Source organism: Neovison vison, chromosome 7 (assembly GCF_020171115.1).
Source record: "Neovison vison isolate M4711 chromosome 7, ASM_NN_V1, whole genome shotgun sequence".
Taxonomy (NCBI): domain Eukaryota; kingdom Metazoa; phylum Chordata; class Mammalia; order Carnivora; family Mustelidae; genus Neogale; species Neogale vison.
Window position 1 is genome coordinate 12,440,217 of NC_058097.1, and position 27,984 is coordinate 12,468,200.

General features: G+C 47.0%; 1 protein-coding gene across 3 annotated transcripts; it reads right to left on the reverse strand.

Annotated features, from left to right (window-relative positions):
• Window positions 1-264: 264 nt before the first annotated feature.
• On the reverse strand, window positions 265-27,198 carry AARS1 (alanyl-tRNA synthetase 1). Of its 3 annotated transcripts, none has more exons than XM_044255746.1 (21): window positions 27,181-27,198; window positions 20,923-21,087; window positions 15,701-15,889; window positions 15,324-15,469; window positions 13,720-13,911; window positions 12,652-12,796; window positions 12,158-12,303; window positions 11,468-11,576; window positions 11,178-11,328; window positions 10,325-10,449; window positions 9,758-9,902; window positions 8,427-8,605; window positions 7,142-7,255; window positions 5,074-5,280; window positions 4,141-4,325; window positions 3,351-3,459; window positions 2,556-2,669; window positions 1,905-2,024; window positions 1,714-1,800; window positions 1,201-1,314; window positions 265-810 (listed from the first exon to the last, which is right to left on the reverse strand). In XM_044255746.1, the coding sequence occupies exons 2-21, from the start codon at window positions 21,064-21,066 to the stop codon at window positions 625-627; spliced, it is 2,907 nt and encodes a 968-aa protein (XP_044111681.1). In that variant the 5' UTR covers window positions 21,067-21,087; window positions 27,181-27,198; the 3' UTR covers window positions 265-624. The 3 variants fall into 3 exon arrangements, with proteins under 3 accessions (XP_044111681.1, XP_044111679.1, XP_044111680.1); XM_044255744.1 differs by lacking the exon at window positions 27,181-27,198 and adding an exon at window positions 24,340-24,401; XM_044255745.1 differs by lacking the exon at window positions 27,181-27,198 and adding an exon at window positions 24,007-24,134.
• Window positions 27,199-27,984: the final 786 nt, after the last annotated feature.

Below are 27,984 nucleotides of genomic sequence, written 5' to 3' on the forward strand. Positions count from 1 at the left end.
AAGGGAAGGGAAGAAGTGGACTTCTTTTATGAACTGCTTCCAGTAACCCCATGAACCATCTTCTATTCAATGATTAATGTCTCTATCATCTCCCCCTCAACTCCCCATTCTATGGGCCACCTCCTCCCAGCAGCCATCCCCGAAGTTCAGGAGTCTAGGGCTGGACTTAGTGAGGACCAGAGCCAGAAGCCAGCGGGAGCCGCAGGCTGCTACACAGGGGCTCTGGGGAGGCGGGCAGTTACGAGATCACATGGCATCATCAGGTATTGCACATAGTCCTTTTATTCTCTGCAGCACAAAGGACCCCTCCCTGTGGACCCAGACCCTCAGGCCCGCAAGGAACTCTTATCTACAGACACGAGCAGGACAGTGATAAATAGCAATCCTGGGGTAGTGGTTTCAGACGGATGGCGCTGGTGTGTAGGGCTCAGGGCAGAAATGTAACGTGGGCCAGGAGTCACAGGCCAGCTCCCAGGTGAGTGAGTTCGTTACTGCTGGGTTAGGAGCAGACAGGGCTGTTTAAAGGTCCCAAGATCCCAATGTCCTCGTGGCAGATGGAGAGCTGGCTGGACGGATCCGTCGGGTGAAAGAAGGATGCCTCCCACTGGAAGCTTCCCCTCCCCCTCAGTTCTTCACATCTCCCAGGCGGAGCTGCGCAAAGGAAGTGGCCAGCTCCAGCGCCTCCTGCAGGCAGCCCACATTCTTGCCTGTGGCCTGAGCTGACACATCTTTGCCACCACCCTTGCCGTCCATCAGGCCTGACACCTGCTGCACCCACTCACTGGCTTTCAGGCCCCGGTTGGCTGCATTCTGGAAAACAGAAAGAAGTGGGAGTCAGGACAGAAGACGGGACTGAGGAAGACATGGAGAGGGGAGGAAATGAAAAAGGATGGGGGAACCCCTGAGCCCGACTCCTGCCCTTCCGGGTGCGGCTGCCAGGGCTGAGACGGATCCTACAGCTGGTGCCCAGCCCAGGTGAGGCACACGGAGTTGCCAGGCCAGGTATCAGCACAGTGGAACGTGTTCCCCAAGGAGACGGCCTGAGGGTAGGGGTGCTGGAGGAGGTGACAAACAAGGACCACGAGGATGGCTGTTTCTAACTGGTGGCACAGGCACACAAGGGTCTTGGCAAACAACTGTGAGAAGAGCCAAGCTTCCAACACCATTCCCCGCCCGCACAGGGCTACAGGGTGTTCTGACCTGGGGGACTTGACACAGGCACGTGATCTTGCCAGCTTCATTGTCCACTGTGAAGAGCATGGCAGAGGTCTGAGGGGAATGTGTCTTGAAGAGCTTCAAGGCTTCATTCAGGGCCTGTGGGAAAACCTGCTGTCAGGCCAGGCCTGGGGACAGGGAGCCAAGCTCTCCACTGTACAGCGAGTCTGCAGAGCCCAGTTCTCAGAGCATCCCCTGTGCCCCCCTCTCTCAGAGAGGTGCTGGTCCCAGGAGACTGTACGGGGAGGAGAACCCAAGCACAAGGCTCTGCCCACCCTCCAGCTCTGAGGTTCGCCTTCCATCCCAAGGAGCTGGAGCTCTCCAGTCACTGGATCTCTCCATGGCGCAACCTAACCTCAATCCCAGAGAGCGGGCCCTCAGGCCACCATTCCACGAAGAGCCACAAAGCTCACAATTCAGCCACCAGAGGGCTGATCCCCTGAGAGGAGACAAGTACTGGACAGGCACAGAGCAGCACGTGGCATCCCAGCCCCTTGCCTTGGCCGAGGCGCCGCTCTCCATCTCCAAGATGACAAGGGGCTGGTTGGGGTTGCTGTCGATGAGCTGCTTTGTCTTCTCCAACACCTGCAAGGAAATCCAGGCTCAGGTCAAAGGCCCAGACAGCTGTCCACAGAGTCTCCGCCTGGGTCCTCCAGGCTCCCCTCCACCCACCAGCACGGCAGACTCACGCGCTTCTGAACATCGGCTTTGCTAGCCCGGTCTAGGTCATCCATGATCTTCTTCAGAGATTTGAGATTCTCCCGGAATTCATCCTTCTGCCACTGGGGGATGACTGCAGTGGCCAGGGCCTGGAACCAGAACCACAATACCACTGGAGTCCAGACCACAAGGGCTAAGATGTGAGGCCCAAGACCAGCCCACCCTTCTGGCTCTGAACACCACAGTCTTCCCTGACTCGTATCTAGGAGGAAAGAAAAAACAAAAAGGTACCCACTAGCCTAGAGACCAGTCACTCTGTGAGCAACTACTGGTGCCGTACTGAGTAGGGTGAGTGGGAAAGGGGCAGACACAGAGAGCTGGTCCCCACCAGGCAGTGAATACAGACTGCGACAGGCTCACAGGAAGCCTCTACATAACAGACATGAGGCAGCCTGGGAACAGTGGGCACCCCTTCTCCCAACTCCCTCAACTCCCCCTTGTGCTGAGAATGGGCCCTGCCATGGGCAGTGGGGCAGCTAGCGGATTCCGGGGGTCCACAGGCCAGGATCCACCAAGACCCCTGTGGGACCACTGCACTGAGAACCAGGACCTGAGGCTTCTACAGGAGCATCCGATGCATCCAGCCCTCAGCGGGGCCTAAGGAGGGAGGCAGCCCGTACCTCACCAAGGTCAGCAATCTCCCTCTGCACATCCTTATTTGGCGCAGTCTGAGCCTTCACTTTGGCCTCCATGACTGAGAGAGAGTTCTTCAAGCTCTCTGCTTTCCTGAGGGCCTGGAGAGGGGCAGAGTTGTAAACCGTGCGGTAACCTTCAGCTTCACTACCGGTAAACTGCGGGCGCACTGATGGCAAGCTACGGAACAACACGCCCCCGACATGGCAGAGGTTTCTCTTTCTTTAGGGACCAAGTGCTGGCAGCCTCATGCCCCAGGAGGGGCGCCCTCCTCACGTACCTGACTAGCACAAAGACTAAACCACCTCAGCCTTAGGGGAGAACCAAAAACTCCCGAGTCAGGAGCCCTTCTCACCCCAACACAAGAACCGATCCTCAAGCCTCAGCACACCTCAGGCCCCGGGTACAGTCCCCACCCCTCGGGCAACCATCCCCATGCACTGTGCGTCTCAAACTAGGCATGTACCCTTGGGGAGATGTGAGTGAGTGTTGGGGCACCGGAAGGTACAGCCAAATTATGGCTTACCCTCCTAGAGGCCGACAGATGATGGAACAAACAGCAGAATTTATGTATATTTTTAAAGATTAAAGCCAGCACAGTTAGGCAGTTCCGCACAGTGGTGGCTCTCTTTTGCCACGTGGGGGTCACTGGAGGACAGTTTGGGGGTAGCACTGTACTTCCAATTCTGAGCACAGCAGCTATGGAACCATCTACACTATAGACTCAGATTGCACGACTCCTGCCTTGTTCCCATAAGCCACAAACCAGCTGCTACACTTACCTTCTGGGCTTCGGCCCCCGTGACGGCAACGATCCTCCGGATGCCCTTGGCAATAGCTTCTTCACTCACAATCACAAAAGTGCCCGCGTGACTTGAATTCCGCAGGTGCCTGAATGGAATAACACAAAGTCCACATTGACCAGAGAGCCCACGTACCCTGGTCCTTACCGCACCTGGAGCCCATGGTGAGGGCCTGAGGTCTCTGCGATCCTGGGGAAGCTCCCTCAACAGGACAAGGGGAAGAGGCCCTTTACGTGGATTTCAGGGGAGGACTCAGGCCAGGAAGCCCAGCAGCAAGTCAGAGAAAGCCCAGCTGGGGCTGAGAACACGCAGGCACTGAGCGAGACACCACCTTTCTGAGCCTCAGTGTTCTCAGGTATAAAATGCAGAGAATTCTCCTGCACGGGACTACTGTGAAACTCAAATGAAATCAAACAAAAGTGCTCTGTAATCCTTAATGCCCAACACAATGTTCCTGCTGGCAGACTCTGTGTTCATTCTATTTCTGGTCCCCTCTGGAATAGAAACTATATTCTTCTGTCCCTGCCACTAGCTGAGAATATCCAAGGATTATCTTTAAAATCTCACCACAATCCTGTAAACAGATTTTATTCCCCAGGAGCTCAGAGAACCCTAAAGTTCTTGGGTATGCTGTCTGCAAGTAAATGTCTGAGAACTTTGTTTTAGCCTTAGAAAAGTAAGAGTGGATCTAGCCTTTTACTCACATCCTCCAAGGACAGCACCAAATTAACAAAAAGCGAGTCCATCCACTGTTCCCTGATGTACTCACGTTCCCCCACAGAACTCAACGGAAGTGAGTGAGCCAGCAGGGCCAGAGGGGTCATCCAGCAGCTCGGACACGGGGACCCCAATGGAGACGACTCGCACAGGGTCTGGGTAGGTTTCATCAAACACAGCCCGTAGGCCCTGGATGGCTTTAGCTGCTGCCAGGGGACAATCCTGGGTGTAGACAGGCTGCCATGGAAAGAAAACAGAACAAAGCTGGGAAAAGTCTCTGGAGGTGCAGTACAAAGCAGCAGGGAAAGCACAGTCTTACAGGCAGGACTCGGGTTTCTAATCCTGGCTCTCATCATGTACCCTGAGCCTCCTGGAATAAGGCACCCAGGTGTAAAGTCAAGAAGCTCAAAATAGGGGCGTCTGGGTGGCTCAGTGGGTTAAGCCGCTGCCTTCAGCTCAGGTCATGATCTCAGGGTCCTGGGATCGAGTCCCGCATCGGGCTTTCTGCTCAGCAGGGAGCTTGCTTCCTCCTCTCTCTCTCTGCCTGCCTCTCTGCCTACTTGTGATCTCTCTCCGTCAAATAAATAAATAAAATCTTTAAAAAAAAAAAAAAAAAAAAGAAGCTCAAAATAGGAATTCCCAATTGCTTTGCTAAACTGTGAACCGAATCTTTTTTCCTGGTGTACCAGATCTTAGACAGATGTGCTACATGTGAGATAGAACCAGAAGAGCTCTGGAGGGAGCAGAGCAAAGACCTCCCTCTGCCCCCTCCCTAGAGGCCCTAAGGTCCCTCCACAGGATACCACCAGAGCCCCTCCACCCCATGCAGTTAAGAATTACTGCTTCGAACAAATCTGTGTGCTCGGCAGGATGTGATCCCATGAGGAAGAGCATCAGAACTGCAGAGAGGGCTCCACGGAGAAAGACGCCGGCGTAGGAAGGAGCAGGGCTCACGGCCAGAGAGCTGACGCACGATCCAACCTACCTTGGCTGCCTCAATCATCTGGTTGGCTATCTCTTCGGCCTTCTTGATCTGCTGGGTGGACATGGCTCCCTTGGCAGTGAAGTCAAACCGAAGGCGGTCGGGAGCAACCAGGGAGCCTCTCTGGTCCGCTTCCCCGAGCACGGAGCGCAGGGCAAAGTTCAGGATGTGCGTGGCCGTGTGGTTGCTCATGATGGGCCTCCGTCGGGGCTGTGGAGGGCAGGGTCAGCTGGTGGAGGGGTCTGCCAGTCATCCTGCAATCCCTGCTCTCTCCCTCCCGACTGCTAGGATTCTTAGTTGGACACGGGGCTGCCCAGACTAAGGGCTACGTTTCCCCATTTCCCTTGCAGCGAATTGTGGCCATATGACATTCTGGTCAGTGTGTTGTGAGAAGATGTGATATACACCCTTAAAGGGAAGGAACAGGGGCACCTGGGTGGCTCAGTGGGTTAAGCCTCTGCCTTCGGCTCAGGTCGTGATCTCAGGGTCCTAGGATTGAGCCCCGCATCGGGCTCTCTACTCTGCGGGGAGCCTGCCTCCCCCTCTGCCTACTTGTGATTTCTGTCTGTCAAATAAATAAATAAAATTTAAAAAATAAATAATAAAAAATAAATAAAGGGAAGGAACACGCCCTCCCCTTCCTCTTTCCTACTACCTAGAGTAAGAATTAAGAGTTGGCCAATTATGGCCTGTGGGCCAAAATCCAGCCTTTTGTCCATTTCTATAAATAGGTTTATTGGAACACAGCCAAACCCACATATTTATAAATTATCTACGCTGCCTTTATGCTACCGCACCAGAGGTGTATGGTTGTGACTAAGACGATGTGGCTCACAAAACTGAAAATATTGACTATCTGGAACTTTGTTTAAAAAAAAAAGTTGGCCGGGCACCTGGGTGGCTCAGTGGGTTAAGCCGCTGCCTTCGGCTCAGGTCATGATCTCAGGGTCCTGGGATCGAGTCCCGCATCGGGCTCTCTGCTCAGCAGGGAGCCTGCTTCCCTCTCTCTCTGCCTGCCTCTCTGCCTACTTGTGATCTCTCTCTGTCAAATAAATAAATAAAATCTTTAAAAAAGGGACGCCTGGGTGGCTCAGTTGGTTGGACGACTGCCTTCGGCTCAGGGCGTGATCCTGGAGTCCCGGGATCGAGTCCCACATCAGGCTCCCAGCTCCATGGGGAGTCTGCTTCGCTCTCTGACCTTCTCCTCGCTCATGCTCTCTCTCACTGTCTCTCTCTCTCAAATAAATAAATAAAATCTTTAAAAAAAAAAAAAAATCTTTAAAAAAAAAAAGTTGGCCAACTCCTGGCCTAGAAATGGATCCAGTGGCTACCTTCCTGGACTGTGAAATGAAGGGCAACACCGCAGGAATAAGGACAGAAAAACAAGCAAGGAAAGGCTGGGCCCTATGACTCTGTGGGGCAGAGTATCTGTATCAGCTTGGACTTGGAGATAAGAAACACACTTCTACCTTGTTTTAAGTGACTGTTAATTTTGAGCTCAGTCACATGAACAGAACCTAGTTCCTAATTAATACAGGGTCCCAGGCTCCTGAGGAAGTATTTGCAGTTAATCTGTAGAAAGACCATCCATGAAACAAGTCTCTAAATCTCAAGTGAAGTCACTGTCCTCTGGGGCACGGGGCTGGCTCAGCTGGAGGAGCTGTTCATCTTGATCTCGGGGTTACGAGTTTGGGCCCCACACTGGGTATAGATTATTGAAAATAAATTAGTTAAAATAGAATAAGATAAAATCACAGTCCTCTGACTTAAGAACATATCCATTTAGTAACTCACAGCTGCACCCATCACAAAATTCTCTTGCATCAGACTCAGAATCATCTCACGAATTCACTTAGGAGTGACAACGATGACTGGACCAATTTAGAGCCAAAGGAGATGAATTCTTTTCATAATGTATATTGAGTCACTATGACATACACTTGAAATATCTTAGAATTTTATATGTCAACTATACCTCGATAAAAAAATTAAATTTTAAATTACAAAAATAAAAATAAAAGGGAGAGGATTACTAACCAGGTCCAATGCCAAGCAGCATAATATAACTCACCTCATCAATAAACAGCCGGACCTGGTCCCCGACTCTCAGGCTGCCATAGATGGTCCCTATGTGCAGCACATACCCTCCTCGCACCTGAGCGTTCTTCACTGTGAATTCTGTTTTCTAAGAGGAGTCCAGGAAAAGAAGAATATGTAAATAAGCCCAAATACATACATACATACATATATATATATATATATATATATATATACATGATCTCCTCTCTCTTTATCTACATATTACACATTCTCTAAGCTCCTCCTTCCTACTGTGTATATATATACCGTTATACACACATTATACCATTAATACCATTATTGTATATATACACGCGCACCATTATCCACTAAAAATTAATCAAAAGGAATCACACAGAAGTGGAGCCCAGTGGCTAGAAGGGGAAGCTAGAACAGGAGCGGTAATAATTTCAGAAAGAAAGAATTTGTCTATTACCCAACCAAGTGGAATGCTTGACAGGAAAGAACCATCAAGTACAGGCCCTCACAAGGAAAGCTATACACTGCATCTCCTAGGAGAAATCAACTACCCCTGCAACTCAGCCAATGAGAAACCACAATCACCCCAAGCTTGTGATTTTCTCCAGTGGACTTTCCTTTAAAATACACCCCCCCCACTTCCTCCTCCGCCTTCTCCATAAAATGGCAGTTCCCCTCCTTCCTTTGCTGGACTTGCCTGTGCTTCTGCCATAGCTTATGTGTCCCAAATTACAATTCTCTGCTACTTCCCAATAAACTCACTTTTCCTGGTAAAATACCAGTTTCATTTTTACAGTTGAACGGTACCTGTATTTACCATTAAAGATACAGACCACTTTATAGGTGTACAAATATATGTGTGTGTATATATACAGAAACAGATGTTCTCTTAAGGAGCATGCTAGAGAATGTAAAGCCATTGTAAGGAAGCTGAAGTCCAAGAGACGAGGTAATTCCTCCAAGATCACAGAGTCAGCAGTGTCAGAGACAGAGGCTGAGGCTTCTGCAAGGGAGTCTGCCCTCCACAGAGCTACCTCTTATTCATGAGGAATCCAGGATCAACGGACACAGCCCAACCACAGGGATCCTGCTAAGAGGGACCTAACCACAGTGATCAGTGGTACAAGAGGCAGCTCCCTTGGTCTCAGAAACACTGACAATGGACCACACCCAAAGACCACTTGTGTCTCCTCCCCAAGGACAGGAGTATGAGAAGCCAGAAAAGCTACCCCAGCCCAGGCCCAGCCCTCTGCTGGATGCCCCCATCCCCGGCTAAGGAGGACGAACTGTTGGCTCACATCTTCACTGTTGTCCTCAACCTTCACCAGGTAGCCTTCATCATAGATCTGCCCGCCTTGCTCGGCATAGAAACAGGTCTTGTCCAGCACCACTCCACACTCCTGGCCCGTGCACACTTCCTCCACGAACATCTTGTCCCTGCGCAGAGCCATCACTGTCGCCACCGCGCTTTCAAATGCTGGACAGAAGGGGGAAAAGAGGGTCAAGTACTTCACTCATACATTTGTGGCTGTCTTTGCTGGATTCTATTGCTCAAACTCTCCTTAAGTCCTAACTGTCTGATTTTATTTTACAATCAAGACCATTAGACTCCCCAAAAGGGCTTAAGAGCTGGGAATATAACACTCAGTAGAGTGACCACCTGTCAGTTTGCTTCGGACCAGGGGAGACTTTCACATCACTGGGACAGTTCTGGTCACTCTACCTCTGAGTTGTTTAACAGGAACCTACTGAATCTGAATATTTAGGACTAATAATAAATTCCCTACTCCCAAGGTCAAGTCATGCATGGGTGGTTCAGTGGTAGAATTCTCGCCTGCCAAGGTCAAGTCATAAAGAATGTATTCATTTTGTGGGCTTGCTTGGATAGATTTAGGGATCTCAGCTGATGCAAAAAAGCAAAAACACAAATTGCCTGTTTCTTTGATTCTTAACTTCAGAATGTCTCTATTCTATCCTTTTCTCTTTACTTATTTATTTAAATTAAGTAATCTCCGGGCACCAGGTGGCTCAGTCAGTGAAGCGTCTCCCTTCAGCTCAGGTCATGATCCCAGGGTCCTGGGATTGAGCCTCACATTGGCCTCCTGCTCAGCAGGGAGTCTGCCTCTTGCCCTCCTTCCCGCTCGTGCTCTCTCTCACTATCTCTGTCTCTCTCAACTGAATGCATAAAATACTTGTTCAAAAATAAAAAATAAATTAAGTAATCTCTGTACCCACTGTGGGGCTTGAACTCCAGACCGCAAGATCAAGAGTCACATGATCTACCAACTGAGCCAGCCAGGCACCCCTAGAATGCCGCTATCCTGATGCAAAATTCAGCAGCCACTGAAGATTGTATTAGTGCCAATTTCCTGGTTTTCTGAAAGGTGTTACAATTAGGAGAAAGTGGGTAAAGAGTACGAGGACTGTCCCTGTAAATTTTTTTCACAACTTCCTATGAATCTGTTAATTCTTCCAAAATAAAGGATTAGAAAATTAGTAGCCATGGGTCTCTAGGAGTATAAAATTACAGAGTACGACTCTGCAGGACTACAGGAGAGGCTCTGCTAAATACCCTAGGTTCCTAATCTTGAGACCTGGCCAAGGTACGCACAGTAACACAAGAACGCACCATAGCTCCCACTGGAGTCCGAATGGTAATTATACTTTGGGGAATCATCTGTTGCTTCCAGACCCTTCTCCCGGAGCTCTTCAATAGCATAGATGTCCAGCATAATGAGGTCTTCCCCTCCAGCTCCCTTGCCCTGTGATTTCAGCTGCCAGTAAGAGAAATAAACATAAGTTACCCCAATGTGGGAACAAGAATTCTGAAGGACCCCAGACTGCTAAAATAAGCCCAACAGAAAGCTCCAGAACAGTTTTTTAGTTTCAGCACTACCAACATTTGGGGCCAGGTAATTCTTTGTTTTGGGGGGCTGTCCACGGCAGGATGTTGAGCAGCTCCCTCGACCTCTACCCACCTGATGCCAACAGCATCCCACACTCTGCGAAAACCAAAAAATGTCTTCATATATTATTGCCAAATATCCCCTGGGGCCAACATGCCCCTGCAAGACACTCACTGGTCTTGGGAAAAATGGAATTCCGAAGACTTTAATGGAGGGAAACTCCTATTCTTCGCAGTCAAGTTCTGCCTTGTTTAGTGTTGGGTTTTCAGCTCACTCCCTAAATTCTTTACCTGGGCCAGTTTCCTCTCCTCTTCAAATCCATCCATATCCACCACCAGGCCCTTCTCTTCAGCAATCAGTCCTGTGAGATCCACTGGAAACCCATAGGTGTCATAGAGGAGCCAAGCAGTGTCCCCTGCATGGCACAAAGGAACTGTGTAAGAATGACATGGAAGTCCCCTCCTTTGCCATCTCAAGCACTTCCCAAAGGAAACTGGCAATGACAGAATGAACTGGAGACAAGAGTAGTTAGTATTGATTCTGTGCACTTGTCAGAAAATCCAACAAATCTTTCAGATTGATCTGGAGGAAGTACAAGAGGTCTCCCCGAAAAGTTTTGTTTCTTAATCGGAACACAAGTGTTCCCTTTGTGGAAATTCATCAGGCTTTCTCCTTGTGCATTATACTGCACTAAGATGTTTAAAAAAATGTTTTTAAATTTTCCAGTCTAGTTTAAAAAAAAAAAAAAGAAAGAAAAAAAGCCAAGCTGCAGAACAGTACATACCGTATGTTCCATTATTGCTAGAAAACACACACACACACACGCCCCTACATACACGAATGCAAACAGAGTAAAGTCCTGAGTAGTTAGACAACAAACTCTTAAGATCTGTTACCTCTGAGAAATGAGATAACAGGAGAAAAGAGAATCTTCATTTTTTACTTCTGTGTTATTTAAATACTTTGCCACATTAACATATTACTTTTACAATTTTATTATAAACCCCATTTTATACCAAAAGCAGTATAACCAAGCTATCCTTAGCCCTTGGAGACAGGGGACTCCACTGTCAATTGTGAAAAAGGGCTTGCCTCTTCTGGAAAGATGAACCTGGATGAAGAAAGGAACAAACTAGTCCTTACCAGGAATGGTTTTACAGTCTCCCAGGCTCTGAATTTTCCTGTCCAAGATGCGGCGCCCTCTGCTGAGAGTCTTAAGAAACTGCACTTCTTCTTCATTTATGATGTCCTTCACCATATCTGGGTCCTTCTTCAGCTCAGGAAATGCATCACCCTGGCAAAGGGAAAACAGAGACCTGGACTCCTTGAAGACAGACCATTCCATGAGCGCCTTAAAAACTCTCACTAACAATATGCTAACTCCCACCCCAGCCCTCTAAGCCGAACAGAGAGAAGCAGGGAGATACACCTACCAACGACTGGACGACAACATCTACTAACGTGGCAAAGAACCCCCTGCTGGCATTGAGTTTCTCATGGGAATATCGGACAGCCCGGCGGAGAATCCGTCTCAACACATACCTGAAACAGGCAGAAGACCACCTCCTCTAGACAACCTTACAAGCATTTTTTAATGGGGTTTTGGAATTCTACCCAAAGCAAATGACCAGCATTTTGACTCTTCCAGAGACATTCTTTTATCTAAGTCCATTCTCTGTGAGCCCCTGAGGACATTCATTCCAGCAGAAAACTCAGGAATATACCCAACAAATACGTCTGTTTTTCTACCACATTCTGCTGACCCAGAGATGGAGTCAAGTTCAGCCCAGAGGGCTGATGACTCAAATCTCAGGACCTGCCTATCAGTAAGAAAACTGCCTGGGGCTAATCAATATGGTGCCCATCCCGCCCTTCCAATATCCTACCAGACAACCTAAAACACAACCTGTATCTTCTTATCTTGTACTTAGCAACAAAGATTCAATAAAAGTGACAACTCTGTAACACAAGCTGAAACTCTCTTAATCCCTAAAAAATACAAGGATCCCTCCAACTACCTAAGTGACAAAGAAAACAAGCATAAAGAATGGCTTTAAGTTCCATGGAGAGTCATGAAACTCACAGTGGCAGTCCTAACCCCGCCCCATGTGTAACAGACTTACCCCCGCCCTGTGTTGTCAGGTCGGCCACCGTCAGCCAGTGCCACGGTGATGGTCCGGGCATGGTCAGCCAGCACCCGATAGGCCATATCGATCCCATCAGCATCATCGGCACCAACTTTCCCCGAGTATGGCCGGGCACCTGTGCCCTACAGATAAAAACCAGGAGGCAGCTTGTTAGGAAGCACCCTTCTGGTACCGCCTTGCCCTAGAAGATTCCAAGAGAACTGAATGGGCATAAGGGAAAGGATGACCCTCTTCCCAGATCTTTTAATACTAAGAAGAGGGACAAAAAGAGCCTCCAGCCAGACCCCTGCACTCAACAAACCTCAGTACCTTATGCTTAGAGCCTCTTAAGTTATTAACAATTCAATTAACAGATGGTCACAGGTACCCTTAGCTGGCAAAGACATGATTATTTTACCTTTGACAGTACTGCTGACAGTACAACCTAGAAACTTCCACAGACATCTGCATGTTTGCAATAGGACCAGTACCTTCTGAATGGCTTCAAAGTAAGGAACAAAAAGGTCAGTGTCATAGTTGGACATCTTATTCTGCAGTACAGACACCAGTCGCTCCAGGCCCATCCCTGTGTCGATGCTTTTCTTAGGAAGAGGTTTCAAAATGCCATCGCTTTCCCTGCACGATCCAGAGAAAGAGAAGTTGAAACAAGGACTCTAGGTGCCACCTCTCCCCGCTGGTTAAAACTGTTATGTAGCACAGATGACAGGCTGTGACTATTTGCTACCTGCCTCTGCCTGATTTGTTGGGAGGAGAACGGAGAGGAAAACGGAAGTACTCTGGGGCCTATGAAAGAGTGAGGCACGAGCCTGGGTGGCTCAGTCAGTTAAATGTCATGATCCCAGGGTCCTGGGATCAAGCCCCGCATCGGGATCCTGCTTCATGGGCAGTCTGCTTCTCCCTCCCCTTCTGCCTCTTTCCACCACTTGTGCTTTCTCTCTCTCTAATAAATAAAATCTTTAGAGAATAAAAAATAAAGGGTGAAGCAGGTCTCAAGGAAATGAGCTTTAAAACTGCAGTCCACAGGGGCACCTGGGTGGCTCTGCTGGTTAAGCATCCCACTCTTGGTTTTGGCTCAGGTCACGATCTCTCAGTTGTGGGATCAAGCCCCACATCAGGCTCTGCACTCAGTGTGGAGTCTGTTTCAGATTCTCTCTCCCTCTCTCTCCCCCACTCTTTCTTTCTCTCTCTGGTCAAATAAATAAAATTTTAAAAAAACGAAATAAAATAAAATCGCAGTCCAAATTATAGCAAAAATGACATTATAGGAATAGTCCTGAAGCAGGTCCTATGTGAAATAAAACTAATTTATAAAAGATTAGGTCCACCAGTGACTCAGAGGTCAGAGGGAAAACCTGAGAGAAAAAATCTAAATAATGTCCACAAGATCCCCTGATGTCTTTAGTCTTGCTTTAGCTCTGTTCCACTATCCTCAAAGATGAGGATGAGAAGACAGCCTTGTGCTCTGAGTCCCTCTTTCTCTACTTGGCTCAGGGAAAGGTGCTGCTATTAGCAGGAAGAGTTTAGGACCCCAAGGCCACCTGTTATACTGGATGAAGACAAGGTTCCAAATCTCCAGCACGTTGGGGTCATCCTGGTTGACGAGGTGTGCAGCATCCCGGCCACCAATCCGGTCATAGTGAATCTCACTGCAGGGACCACATGGGCCCGTGTCACCCATCTCCCAGAAGTTATCCTTCATGTTGCCAGGGAGGATTTTGGAGTCATCCAGCCTGCGGAGAGTAGAGAAGATAAGCTCAGTTACAGCCATTGACAAGGATCCTTTTTTTTCTTTTTAAATTAAAGATTTTATTTTTATTATTTATTTGAGAGAATGAGAGAAAGAGAGCATGAGAGGAAGGAGGGTCAGAGAGAGAAGCAGACTCCCTGCTGAGCAGGGAGCCCCATGCGGGACTCGATCCTGAGACTCCAGGATCATAACCTGAGCTGAAGGCAGTCACTTTACCAACTGAGCGACCCAGGTGCCCCCACTGACAAGGATTCTGCCCAGACTTGTATCCACTACTAAAGGAGATCCTTATACATTCCTATTAAAAAAAAAAAAAAAGGCACCCTCATTGGCAATGACTAACGCTGGGCCGACACAGCAGGGGCTAAGGAAGCAGGACAGGATTCTTCTCAGGCGTGACTACAACAGAATACAAAATACACATAAAGCTACGTTCATAACTAAACAAAAATGGGCAAAGACAAGGATAGAGCCTAGAAAGGAACACGTGAAAATGAAAACATCTATGCTCATATGACCAGAATTTAAGCAAATACTTACTCTGCAACTGTTCCTTCATTTTTAAAAAACGGAAACACCAGAAGAATTAAAACAGCTGCTGAATTTAGTCAACTTTCTCACCTTAAAATGATACCAAATGCATCTAGTAAAATTAAATTTATTTCTAAAATACTGAACCCTCCTGAGAGCTGCTAGGTAAGACAGGCACTCGGGAAAGATTGTGCATACTGGATAACAGGGTCCAGATACACACAAGCCAAGCAAAACAGGATTGCCACTCAAGTATCTAAGGTTCGCATGTGTTATCGGCCAAAATGTCCAAGTACTTGTAGATGACAGAATCTAAGCAAGGAGGGGTTTCAGACCAAGTACCAGGGGAAGCCGATTAGAGTAGTATTACTGGAGTCAAAGAAACTAATTCATAAATGAATGAATGAAACAGCAAAACCACTAAGTGTGATAAAAAGCTATACCTTTTCTAAGAGTTAAAGTAAAAAGAAAAAGAAAATGAACAGGGTGCCTGGGTACCTCAGTCAGTTAAGCGTCTGACTCTTGGTTTCGGCTCAGGTCAGGTCATGATCTCTGGGCGCTGGGATGGAGCCCCATGCCTGGCCCCCTGCTCATCATGGAGCCTGCTTGAGATTCTGTCTCTCCGCCCCTCCCCCTACTCACACTGTGTCGCTCTCTCTCTCAAATAAATAAATCTTTAAAAAAAAAAAAAAAGACAACGAATGCACCAAAGGGTAATTGTTCCTAGTCACTCCCACCTCCATCTCAAAATGCACAGGCTGCAACAGGACAAGGCAATGCACCCCAAGCCCTAATAGCCCATGGCAGCACCAAATCAGAAATCACTTCACTCCTCCACACTCTACATGTGAGATGCATTCTTACCCCAAGTTTTGCCAGATCTGTTTGCACTCCAGGTCTGGTTCTAAGCCAGCTGCTTCATCCCCACCAAAGTAAGTAACATAAAGCCTCTCAACTGGAATGCCAAACTCTTGGGTGAGAAGCTCCAAAGCCATCTTACATGCCAATTCCTACAAAAAAGAAAAAAGAAGAAAAATGCGGAACGTGGCCAAGCCAAAAATCTATTTAGGCTAAGTAGAAAAGTGCAGACCCGAGGAATGCAAATATAAAACTACAACATCTTTACTATCAACCCAGAAAAATTCAGGATCAATTTATAGAAGATAACCAAAACATAAACCAGAATCATCAAATGCTAGGCACTGCATCCTGGAAGGCTTAGATCTCCTCTTTGAGCTTACCTTGAAGTAATCTCCGAAAGACCAGGAGCCCAGCATCTCAAAGAAGGTGTGATGATAGACATCCTTGCCCACGTCATCCAGGTCGTTGTGTTTGCCCCCAGCCCGGATGCACTTCTGGGTATTGGCAGCTCTGCTCAGCTTGGCCATGGGGTGAGATGGGTCAATAGTGTTCAGAAAGATGGGTTTGAACTAAAAAAGAAAGGGAACATTTCAGCTTTGAAGGAGGTGTCGAGCCATCACGTGGTCACGTGGTGGCAGGTAGAGACCACACAGAAACTGTTGCTTTTTTTGTTTGTTTTTTGTTTTGTTTTGTTTTTTTAAAGATTTTATGTATTTATTTGACAGGCAGAGATCACAAGTAGGCAGAGAGGCAGGCAGAGAGAGAGGAGGAAGCAGGCTCCCTGCTGAGCAGAGAGCCCGATGTGGGGCTCGATCCCAGAATCCTGGGATCACGACCTGAGCAAACGGCAGAGGCTTTAACCCACTGAGCCACCCAGGCGCCCCCAGAAACTGTTGTTTGTGATGTATTTAATTAGCCTGGAATACGGAGACACTTGGGAGGCACCTGGCCTGACGGGGCAGCGGCACAGGCAGCCTGTCCGAGAGCAGCTTCTCCCTGGTCCTTGCTCTCAGTCTCCACCATTGCTAGTAACACCACCTGCACCCGGGAAACACCTGCTGGATCTGTGTATCAGCCAGAGGCCGATGTGGTGAAACCCACGCTTCCTCAGAAGTCTCTGGTGGTCAGGGCTTAGGACATCTTTCTGGAAGAACTTAGTCTAAAAGTGATGTGCTGGAGGCACCTGGCTGGCTCAGTTGGTAGGGCAAGCAACACTTTGATCTCAGGGTCATGAGTTCAAATCCCACATTGGCCACAGAGTTTACTTTAAAAATAATAATAATTATTATTATTTAAATTATTATTTTAAAAAATGATGTGCAGGCTTAATGGTAAAAGTGATAATGAAGAAAAAACTGAGATCTATTAAGGGAGTAAAAACAGCACAACTTGATGAACGACCCATGTGCAGAAAAGGTATTATTTTGCTCTCAGGATTTATCAAATTACACTTTGATGTAACATTATTATGTAAGTTTATTTATTTTCCCACTCACTAGACCTGTCCAATCTGGTAGCCCACCAGTCACCTGTGACTTGTACAATTAATTAAAATGAAATTGTTAGTAATTAATCAAAATTTTCTAAAAACAAAAAATTCTGTTCCTCAGTCACATCAGCTCACTAATCACGCATGGGGTGTCTGGCCAGCTCAGTCGGTGAAGCATACAACTTCGGATCTTGGGGTTGAGTTTGAGCCCCATGCCAGGTGTAGAGATTACTTAAATAAATAATATAAAAACCTAAAATAAAAAATCACCATACGTGGCTGGTGGCTGCCATACTGGACAGCCCAGCCATAGCCACAGAACATGACCATCATTGTCAAAGTTCCATTTGACAGTTCTGAACTAGACCATGAACCCCTTAAGAGCAAAAACCGTATTACTTATCTTCATATATCCAGAACCTAGCACAATACCTGAAAAAGGGCAGATGCCTAAGAAATACTATTTTTAAATGTTTAAAAAAAAAAAAAGCAAAACCCATCAAGGTATTTCTGATTAAGAAGCAGTAAGAGGCAGTACAGCACAAAAGTTAAGCTAAGCAAACGACTGCCGGGTTTCCAATCCATACTCCAGCATTCACCAGCTGTCAGCTTGGGCAATTTACCTGAGCTGTCAGTGCATCAGTACAGAGTGAGCATTAAATGAATCAGCTCACATAAAAGACTTAGAACAATTCCTGGCACATAGTAAGTGCAAAGTACATCAGACGAATAATTACCATTATTCAGAGAACATTAGGACACTGGACTCCCAGGGCGCCTGGGTAGCTCAGTCATTAAGCGTCTGCCTTCAGCTCAGGTCATGATCTCAGGGTCCTGGGACTGAGCCCACATCGGGCCCCCTGCTCAGCAGGGAGGCTGCTTCTCCCTCTCCTATTCTCCCTGCTTGTGTCCCCTCTCTCCCTGTCTTTCTCTCTGCCAAATAAATCTATAAAATCTTAAAAAAAAAAAAAAAAAAAAAAACGAATACTGGACTCTCATGGTTCTTCTACGAAGTATAGTTGACACGTGGGAGAAGATAAAACTCATGCCTAGGAATGCCAAAGTAAAAGAGAACCATCCCAGTATTCCAGAAAACCCATCACCTTGCAAGTCCACATAAAATTAGCGCCCCCTGGGGCACTTGGGTGACTCAGTGGGTTAAAGCCTCTGGCTTAGGCTCAGGTCATGATCCCAGGGTCCTAGGATAGAGCCCTGCATTGGGCTCTCTGCTCAGCAGGGAGCCTGCTCCTACCGACCACCCCTGCCCCGTCTGCCTCTCTGCCTACTTGTGATCTCTTTCTGTCAAATACATAAATAAAATCTTAAGAAAAAAAAAAAAAAAAATTAGGGGCGCCTGGGTGGCTCAGTGGGTTAAGCCTCTGCCGTCAGCTCAGGGTTCTGGGAACGAGCCCCACATCGGGCTCTCTGCTCAGCAGGGAGCCTGCTTCCCCCTCTCTCTGCCTGCCTCTCTGCCTACTTGTGATGTCTCTCTCTGTCAAATAAATAAATAAAAATCTTTAAAAAAAAAAAAAAACAGAAAAAGAAAAAAAAATTAGTACCCCCTGTTCCAGATGTAGACAAAGGACTCACACATATAACTGAAAACATGTGTATAATTGTACAGCTAATGTTATACAAGATGGAGAGTGTTCCCACTGGGGCACCTAGGTAGCTCAGCTGGTTAAGTGTCTGCCTTTGGCTTGGGTCATGATCCCAGGGTCCTGGGATCCAGCCCTGCATCAGGCTCCCTGCTCAGTGGAAAGTCTGCTTCTTCCTCCCCCTCTGACCCTCCCCTGTGCTCCAGTTCTTGCTGGCACACATGCTCTCTCTCCCTCTCTCTCTCTAATGAATAAATTAAAAATCTTTCCAAAAAAAGAGGGGCACCTGGGTGACTCAGTGGGTTGAAGCCTCTGCCTTCGGCTCAGGTCATGATCTCAGGGTCCTGGGAACGAGCCCCGCATCGGGCTCTCTGCTCAGCGGGGAGCCTGCTTGCATGTCTCTGCCTGTCTCTCTGCCTACTTGTGATCTCTGTCTGTCAAATAAATAAATAAAATCTTTTAAAAAAAAAAAAATTCTTTTTTTTTTTTTAAAAGATTTTATTTATTTATTTGACAGAGAGAAATCACAAGTAGACGGAGAGGCAGGCAGAGAGAGAGAGAGGAGGAAGCAGGCTCCCTGCTGAGCAGAGAGCCCGATGCGGGACTCGATCCCAGGACCCTGAGATCATGACCTGAGCCGAAGGCAGCGGCTTAACCCACTGAGCCACCCAGGTGCCCCCCCCCCCAAAAAAAAATTCTTTCCAAAAAAAGAAAGAAAGAAAGAAAGAAAATGTTCTTGTTCCTACTGCCTCTAATTTTCTATGTCAGGAAAGAAAAGAAAGTATCAACTTATCAGTTAGTACGGAGTAAGACACATTCTAAGGGCCAGTCGGTCCATAGGGCTAAGGGTTCTAAGGAAACCACCAAAGGAAAGTCCTGAAGGCATTATGTAACCTGAATCCAGTTCCAGGCCACAATCAGCCTGATAAACAGTGTTCAATATCACAACAAAGCTTTCAAAATATCTTTTAAAGCTCACTACTCTAAACATAAATCCTACTAATAAAGTTTCATCAGCAGTGGATCCAAATTGGCATTGGTGGCAGTAGCTTCAAGAAAGAGTTAAAAAAGGGGACGCCTGGGTGGCTCAGTTGGTTAAGCAGCTGCCTTCGGCTCAGGTCATGATCCCGGCGTCCTGGGATTGAGTCCCACATCGGGCTCCTTGCTCAGCGGGGAGCCTGCTTCTCCCTCTGCCTCTGCCTGCCATTCTGTCTGCCTGTGCTCGCTCTCTCCCCCCTCTCTGATAAATAAATAAAATCTTTAAAAACAGAAAAAAAAAAGAAAGAGTTAAAAAAAAAAATCATTATGGTCTCCTAGGTGTCTCAGTCTGTTAGGCATCTGACTCTTGATTTTGACTCAGGTCATGGTCTCAGGGTCCTGGGATCAAGCCCCATGTGGGCTCCAAGGTCAGTGGAGAATCTGCTTGAGATTTTCTTTCTCTCCCACTAACCCTTTCACCAACCCCTACACATGTGCACACACTCCTCTCTAAATAAATAAATCTTGGGGCGCCTGGGTGGCTCAGTGGGTTAAAGCCTCTGCCTTCGGCTCAGGTCATGATCCCGGGGTCCTGGGATCAAGCCCCGAATCGGGGTCTCTGCTCAGCGGGGAGCCTGCTTCCTCCTTTCTCTCTGCCTGCCTCTCTGCCTACTTGTGATCTCTCTCTCTGTCAAATAAATAAATAAAATCTAAAAAAAAAAAAAAAAAAAAAAAAAGAGAAAGAGAGAGAGCTTTATAAATAAATAAATCTTTATTTTTTTTAAAAAATATTTTATTTATTTGACAGACAGAGAGAGATCACAAGTAGGCAGAGAGGCAGGCAGAGAAGGGGGGGAAGCAGGCTCCCTGCTGAGCAGAGAGCCCCATGTGGGGCTTGATCCCAGGACCCTGAGATCATGACCTGAGCTGACGGCAGAGGCTTAACCCACTGAGCCACCCAGGCGCCCCAAATCTTTAAAAAGATTTAATTAAAAATTTAATTAAAAAATTTAATTTAAAAAATTAAAATAATATAAAAGGTAAAAAAATCAATAAAGTTACGTGACTCAGAATGGGAACAAAAGCAAAGCTTTTTTTTTTTTTTTTTAAAGATTTTATTTATCTCTCTGAGCAGAGAGCCTGATGAGGGTCTCGATTCCAGGACCCTGGAATCATGACCTGAGCCGAAGGCAGGCGCCCCAAAAGCAAAGCTTTGAAAGAATCCTGAAGTACTCACTTATTTTATAAAGAAAAAAAATAAGGGGGGGCCGCCTGAGTGGCTCAGTCCATTAAGTATCTGCCTTTGTTTTGCTCAGATCATGATCCCAAGGTCCTGGGACCAAGCCCCACAACAGGCTCCCTGTTTGGTGGGAAGCCTGCTTTCCCTCTCCCACTCCCCCTGCTTGCGTTATTGCTCTCTCTGTCTCTCTCTGTCAAATAAATAAATAAAAATCTTAAAAAAAAACACAAAAATTAAAGAAATTAAATAAATAAATAATGTTAAATCAAGGAAAGAAAAAGGAAAAACCTTTCTTACCTGGTTCATGCCCGCATTGGCGAAGAGCAAAGTGGGATCATCCAATGGGATGGTGGCAGATGAGTGAACATAGGTGTGCTCGTTTCTCTTGAAGAAATCTATAAATCGCTGCCGGATTTCACTTGCTGTTAGGGTCGAGTCCATCTTGAAAATAACCCTATGGAACTAAGCAGAGGAAAAAAAAAGAAGGAAAATTCGGGGAACTGAAACTAAGAGATAAGTAGGCATTACACAAGACTCCTGGCTTCTCAAGCCAAATCAAATCAGGACACCGGAAAGCTGTTTGATCCTAAAACCTCTATGTTGTAACGTCCAAGGCTAAAATCATTACCGAAGCAAAACTTGCTGCACTAGCAGACAATAGTCCCACATGTTCTTCCTTCCCATGCCGACCTCAACAGGTTCAATACACCAACACATCAAGTAGAGCAGAGTGTTTCTTCGTGTGCTCATTTATTCCAAAATATGAAGATGTATAGCACATCCTCTGTGCCAAGGCCTAGGCCAGGAATTAGGAAATGGGAATAAAAACCTCATGGTTTACCGTCCAGCAGAGATACCAACTGGGGATGCGGGGGATGCTCAGAAGACCTGGGTTCCAGTCCTGGCTGTAAATCCTTAATGGAATTACTTCACTTCGCCAACACAAGGAGGGGTCCACATGAGATGAACTCTAAGGCCCCTTCCAGCTCTGTGTTCATCTACATGCCTACAATCGTGCAGAGTCCCATTATCCCTAAAGCCAGGGTCTCTAGGTTTGGCCTGACCACCTTAGGGAGGCTGCTGTCAACAGTAGTGGACCTGGGGAGGGGGCCAGTTATACAAGGAACTGTCTGCAAGTAGGACGATACCTGCCTCCACCTAGCCGGAGCACCCCCCAGAACAACTGGCTGGCAGACGGCTACCTTCCCAGCTATTAGGTTACTAAGGGGTGAGGATGCTACAGCCACACTGAGGAGGTAGAGCTCAGAGCCAGTAAAAGAGAAAGGGGTTCAGAAGAGAGAGAAGCTAAGAAATGATACAACTTGACAATGTCAAAGCTCTTTCACACTTACTATGATTTCCCTGAGAGGCAGGTTGGGGAAAAGTGACAGTCCCTGATGAGCAGGTGCCCATCACCAGCATGGTACTACAGTGCCATCAGCACTGGCGGTCCAAAAAAATGGGAACCGTCTGGCTGACATTAGTCTCTAGAATTCGAGACCCAACTCTAACCATAAATAAGTTAATGAGTCCCAAATTTCTTTTTTGGGTTTTTTTGTTTTGTTTTGTTTTTGAGAGCTGGAGAAAGAGAGTGCACACGCTCAAGTGCAAGGGAGGGGAGGAGAAGCCAATGTGGGACTGGATCCCAGAACCCTGCGATCATGACCTGAGCTGAAGGCAGACGCTTAACCCGCTGAGCCCGGTATCCTTTTTGTGTAAAAAAGTAGTATCTAGGGATGCCTGGGTGGCTCAGTGGGTTAAAGCCTCTGCCTTCGGCTCAGGTTATGATCCCAGGGGCTCTCTGCTCAGCAGGGAGCCTGCTTCTGTTCCTCTCTCTCTGCCTGCCTCTCTGCCTACTTGTGATCTCTGTCTGTCAAATAAATAAATAAAATCTTAAAAAAAAAAAAAAAGGTATTTACTCCGCCTACTCCCAGGTGTTGTGAGACAAAACCCATCTGACACTTGGAAGCAACTTGTAAACTGGAAAGCCCTAAAGGAACATGGGTGCTATTACTTCAAGTCACTTAGTGTGCAAAGTTGTTTTTTCCCTTCTTCTAAGAAGATAAAGATGCACACAGTGATTCACGGTTAATCACAATTTCAAATGATTAATTCACAATTCAATCAACTACTTACGGGGAACAAAAGCCCTTTGGGCAAAAAGATGGTGAAACACTGGCTGAAAGAATCCCAGAGTGAACTAAAACTCCCACAGAAAAGGACTTTAATGCCCAGGCAACGGAGTCAAGGCTAGGGTTTTTAGAAACTTTGCCACACCCCATCCCTCCTCATCGCGGCTCTCAATCAATCTTAACGGTGACAAAAATTAATGTACAGTGCCAATTCTGACTGAGCAACATCAGAGCAGTTTGAAAACGTTCACTGCTCCTCCTCTGAACAGGCTGAGGTAAATAAGCTGCATCCCAAAAGACTTGTAGACTTCCCATTTTGCTTACTCATTCAACATATATAAACACATATTGTGCGAGGAACCAAGAATGAGTCTCCGCCCTCAACAGGGAGACAGTCATACAGAAAGAACTGCAAAATAATGTAAGGATCCGATATATTCACAATATGCCATATAGAGGCGGAACTCTTAAAAGGCATGTCACCATCACAAATTCATTTATTCAATATGTACGGGAAGGCTGTATAGTATTTATATGCACTGAAAAGTGGGAGAAAGGGTGGTCTTCAGATTCTACTTCCCAGCAGAGTCTGTAAAGGTCTGGAGTACCTTAAATCACAATGGCTTTTGGGTTTAAGGCACCAGTCCTAGGACCTTTCAATGTCCTCTTCATTTGCCAAGTAAGTTGTCTACCTTACCCCACTCTTTTCCATTTCCTAGTTAACTCCTGGACTTTGATATAGCAATTCCGAAGACACTTACTTAAGGAAGCCTTCTCCTTCTTGACCAGATTCTCACTATACCCCCCCCCAGGTAGCTTCAGGTGTCTTCCTTTAAAACCTCTACACCCACTGGACTGCTTGTTCAACGTCCATCTCCCCCATCGCGCTCTAAGTTCCACCCCCGTGAGAATCATGACTGATTTTTGCTCACCATACGGGAATAGCCTCAACATCTAGTCCAATGACTGCTAAGTAAATATTTCAGAATTAGGTATGATCCTTTAATAGCAAACTGTGAGCGAACTGGAAGCACACCGGGAAATGCACTCTCTTTTAAAGTACCAGCAGAACACGACGGGGCACACACAGTGCCTCCAGGTAAACCTGAATAAGTACCGCCTAGTTTTAAGAATTTAGGAAATGGCTCACAGGGGAATTCCAACCTTCTAGCCCACCCTCGCACACACCCCCAACACACACAGATCCTCCTCGCCCGTCCCGAGGGGTTAAAACCGGAGGAGATAAAACCTCAGCTTTGAGCAGGTAGTCAATGGCAACCGTGATCCTCCCAAGGTCTTGGTCCTCCGCAAGGCCACCCGAGGCCACTCCGGCCGCAGCGCCCCAGGGGTCGGAAGATGCCGCTCCCGCGCTGCGCTGTAGCCCCAAGTCCACCGCAGGCCCTGGTTCCAGAGGCCTCGTGGGGCCTGGCCCCAGGGACCCGCTGGGGCGGTTGCGCTTTCAGGCCCACGACCTAGCAGCTCTAGCGACACCGCAAATCTCTCCGAGGCCCGTCTACTTCTCCCGAGGGTCGCCTTCCCCAACTCCTCCATAAGGACCCCCCCACCCAGAGACCGAGGTTACCTGGTACAGCAGACGCGCAGCGGCACCGGCCGCGAGCCACGACAGACCGCAGCCTTCACAACCCTGCCCAGTCAGAGCGCCGCGATGGAAAGTGCACCGCCCAGCCTTATCTTTACGAGGTATTATTGGCCAGTCTAGATGCCAATCAACCTAAGCACGAATCAGCTTACTAGTTGGTTCCAGAAAGGCGGCTCTACGTCGGCTGATGCAATGGCCGGGAATAGAAGGGCAGGGATAGGGGATAAGTCACGTGACCGGGTAGGCTGCGGGCTTCTGGAGGTCGACATTTTGGTTTGCAAAGTCCTAATAGTTGACCTGGTTAATAACGGTAACCGGCGACGTGTGTTTGTTAAAGGTCACGGCTCTTGGTGTACAGTTCTGTTCATTGGGGAAATATGTTACTTTCGTATATAAAAGTGCATTCTATACATAAGGACGGCCACGCTCAAAAAGCTTGGACGGCCACTTTAAAAGAAAAAAAAAAAAAAAAAAAAACTTGAACTAGCTTCCCAGTTCACTAATCATTATCCCACCTAACATTTGTTGAACACATGTAGTATGCGCGGGCACTGATGTAAACTTTTGAGCTAATCTTCACAACAATGAATGAGTTATAAATGGAGTTACTAATATTACCTGTTTTTAACAGCTAAGGAGACTGAGGCACCCAGAGGTTAAGACAAGGACAAAACCAAGAAAGACAAGTGTTTGTTCTGATCCACATTAGCCCAAAATAACATATTTGGCCTAAACAATCAGAAATGGGTCAGACTTTTGTGCCACCACAATTAAAATGGAAAGCCAAAATTGTACAAGCTTATTTTCAAAATAAAGTGATATTGGTTGTAGTCTCAATACCTTTATTATGTTGCTGGAGTTGTCGCTATTAGGATAGCACCTTCACTCGTGAAAGAATTAGAGACACATTTACAAAAAATTTTTTCATTTCACCCAACAACTGTGTCAATACACATGAAAAGAAATAGTTGAGGCCCAAATGTAACATTTTTCTAAGCATTCTACTTGAATTATCCTGTTCTCTATGATATATTTCTCTTGTAGGTAATGCAACTATAAAATAGAAACTATTTTTTTAAAGATTTTATTTATTTATTTGACAGACAGAAATCACAAGTAGGCAGAGAGGCAGGCAGAGAGAGAGAGAAGAGGAAGCAGACTCCCTGCTGAGCAGAGTGACCGATGCCGGGCTCAATTCCAGGACCCTGGGATCATGACCTGTGCTAAAGGCAGAGGCTTTAGCCCACTGAGCCACCCAGGTGCCCCAGGAAAACTATTTTTTTTTTTTTAGATTTTATTTATTTATTTTGACAGAGATCACAAGTAGGCGAGAGGCAGGCAGAGAGAGAGAGAGGAGGAAGCAGGCTCCCCGCTGAGCAGAGAGCCCGATGTGGGACTCGATCCCAGGACCCTGAGATCATGACCCCAGCCGAAGGCAGCGGCCTAACCCACTGAGCCACCCAGGCACCCCAGGAAAACTATTTTTATTTTATTTTATTTATTTATTTGACAGAGATCACAAGTAGGCAGAGAGAGAGGAGAAAGCAGGCTCCCTGCCAAGCAGAGAGCCGGATTCGGGGCTCGATCCCAGAACCCTGAGATCATGACCCAAGCCAAAGCAGAGGCTTTAACCCACTGAGCCACCCAGGCGCCCCCAGGAAAACTGTTTTAATGCAACGCAAATTGTGTATTATAGGAAAATTCTTATTCTGGGCTAAGCAAATAGGTTTGCAGGTAAGAATAAGTTCTATACACATGACTTAATCTTAAGTAAAACATTGGCTGAACCTCTTGGGAAATGAGGAAGCTAATAGAGCTCAAGATAGTACAACTTAGATACTTAGTTTTGGAAATATGTAGTCCTGGGTTCTAATTCTCCCATGGCACCTAAAATATTTTTAGCACCCATAAAATGGACTTACACCGTTCATTTATTTGCTATCAGGTCAAATGGCAGTGACTGAATAGTTTTCAGACCATAAGTTGTTAAGAAATCACCTGATATATTTAAATTGAGATCCTGATCTAGTGGGTCTAGGAGTGAGGCCTGAGATTCTGCATTCTAATGGACTTCCACAGGTCCTGCTGATACCTATGTTGCTGCTGCTGGAGGAGGAGGATCACACTTGGAGTAGCGAGGGCATCAACTAGGAATGAGCTTCTTCCCCTATTTGTTCAGAGATAACAATTTAAAAGTTTGACCTATTTGGGGGATGTGTATACCTCACCTAGTCATTCACCAAGTGGGTGTCTATTATGCTTTAGTCCCGGAAGGTAACATTAAAGAATGCAAACTACCCTGCTCTCGTGAAGTTTTCAGTCTAGCGAAGGAGCTGGATATTCAGCAAAAAATAACAAAGTTCAATACACAAAGGACCCCTTGCTGGAGCCAAGGCTCAGCCTTTCGACGCTAGCTACCTGGGCACGCGTGCCGTGCCCGAGGCTGTGCCATCCCCTCCGCTGATTGGCTGGACGGACCAGCTCCCAAGCCTCAGCCAATGAGGCAGCCGCAGTGAGCGGCCGTTGGCGGAGGTAACCGCCATGCTGAGGGGCGATGGCTGGGGCTGCTGGCCGTATCCGAGGCCGCGCCTTGGGGTGCTTTCCGCTTGCCTTGCCCGTGGGCGATGTGAGTATCTCTGAGGTTAGAAGTAAGACCCTTTTTCCACAGTTAGGCGTCTTCCCCACCCCACCCCCCAACCCATGGAGGGGAGAGTCTGGAGTAGTAATAATAGCTAATATTTATCAAGCCTTCGCCGGAAGCCAGTCGCTATATCACATAAGCTTGTGACTGCTGAATTATTGAATGGTGCACCGGGTACTTACCCATAACTTCAGAGAATGTGGAGGCTGCCAAAGTCATGTGGGAGTAAATGCAGGAGGTTGCATTCTAATCCAGTGACTCTTGTAACCTTGATTCCTCTCCACGCTCTGCTTTGGAAAGCAGATTGCTTCTTAGCAGGTGTCTCACGTTGAGCTGGTATCTGCAGATGGAGACAGGAAAACTTAGCATCCTGATGCTTATTAAATTTGGGTGGTTTTTTTTTTTAGATTTTATTTATTTATTTGACAGACTTATTTATTTAGTTAGTTATCAAATTTATTTATTTTACAAGTAGGCAGAGAGAGAGGGAAGCGGGCTCCCCGCTGAGCAGAGAGCCTGATGCGGGGCTCAATCCCAGGACCCTGGGATCATGACCTGAGCCAAAGGCAGAGGCTTAACCCACTGAGTCACCCAGGCACCCCTGGCTTGTTTGTTTTTAAATAGAGAAAGCAACACATGATAAAAAGCATTTTTTTTAAAGATTTTCTTTATTTATTTGTCAGAGAGAGAGGGAGAGAGAGCGAGCACAGGCAGACAGAGAGGCAGGCAGAGGCAGAGGGAGAAGCAGGCTTCCTGCCGAGCAAGGAGCCCGATGTGGGACTCGATCCCAGGACGCTGGGATCATGACCTGACCCGAAGGCAGCTGCTTAACCAACTGAGCCACCCAGGCGTCCCGATAAAAAGCATTTATGAGAAGGATAAGCACCAAATTCAGGACAGCTTCTGTGTTTAGGGATGGTCCTACAGGGGGCTTCAATCAAATCTTAATTGTTTTTTTTTTTCTTAAGCCCTAAGGTGGGAACCTA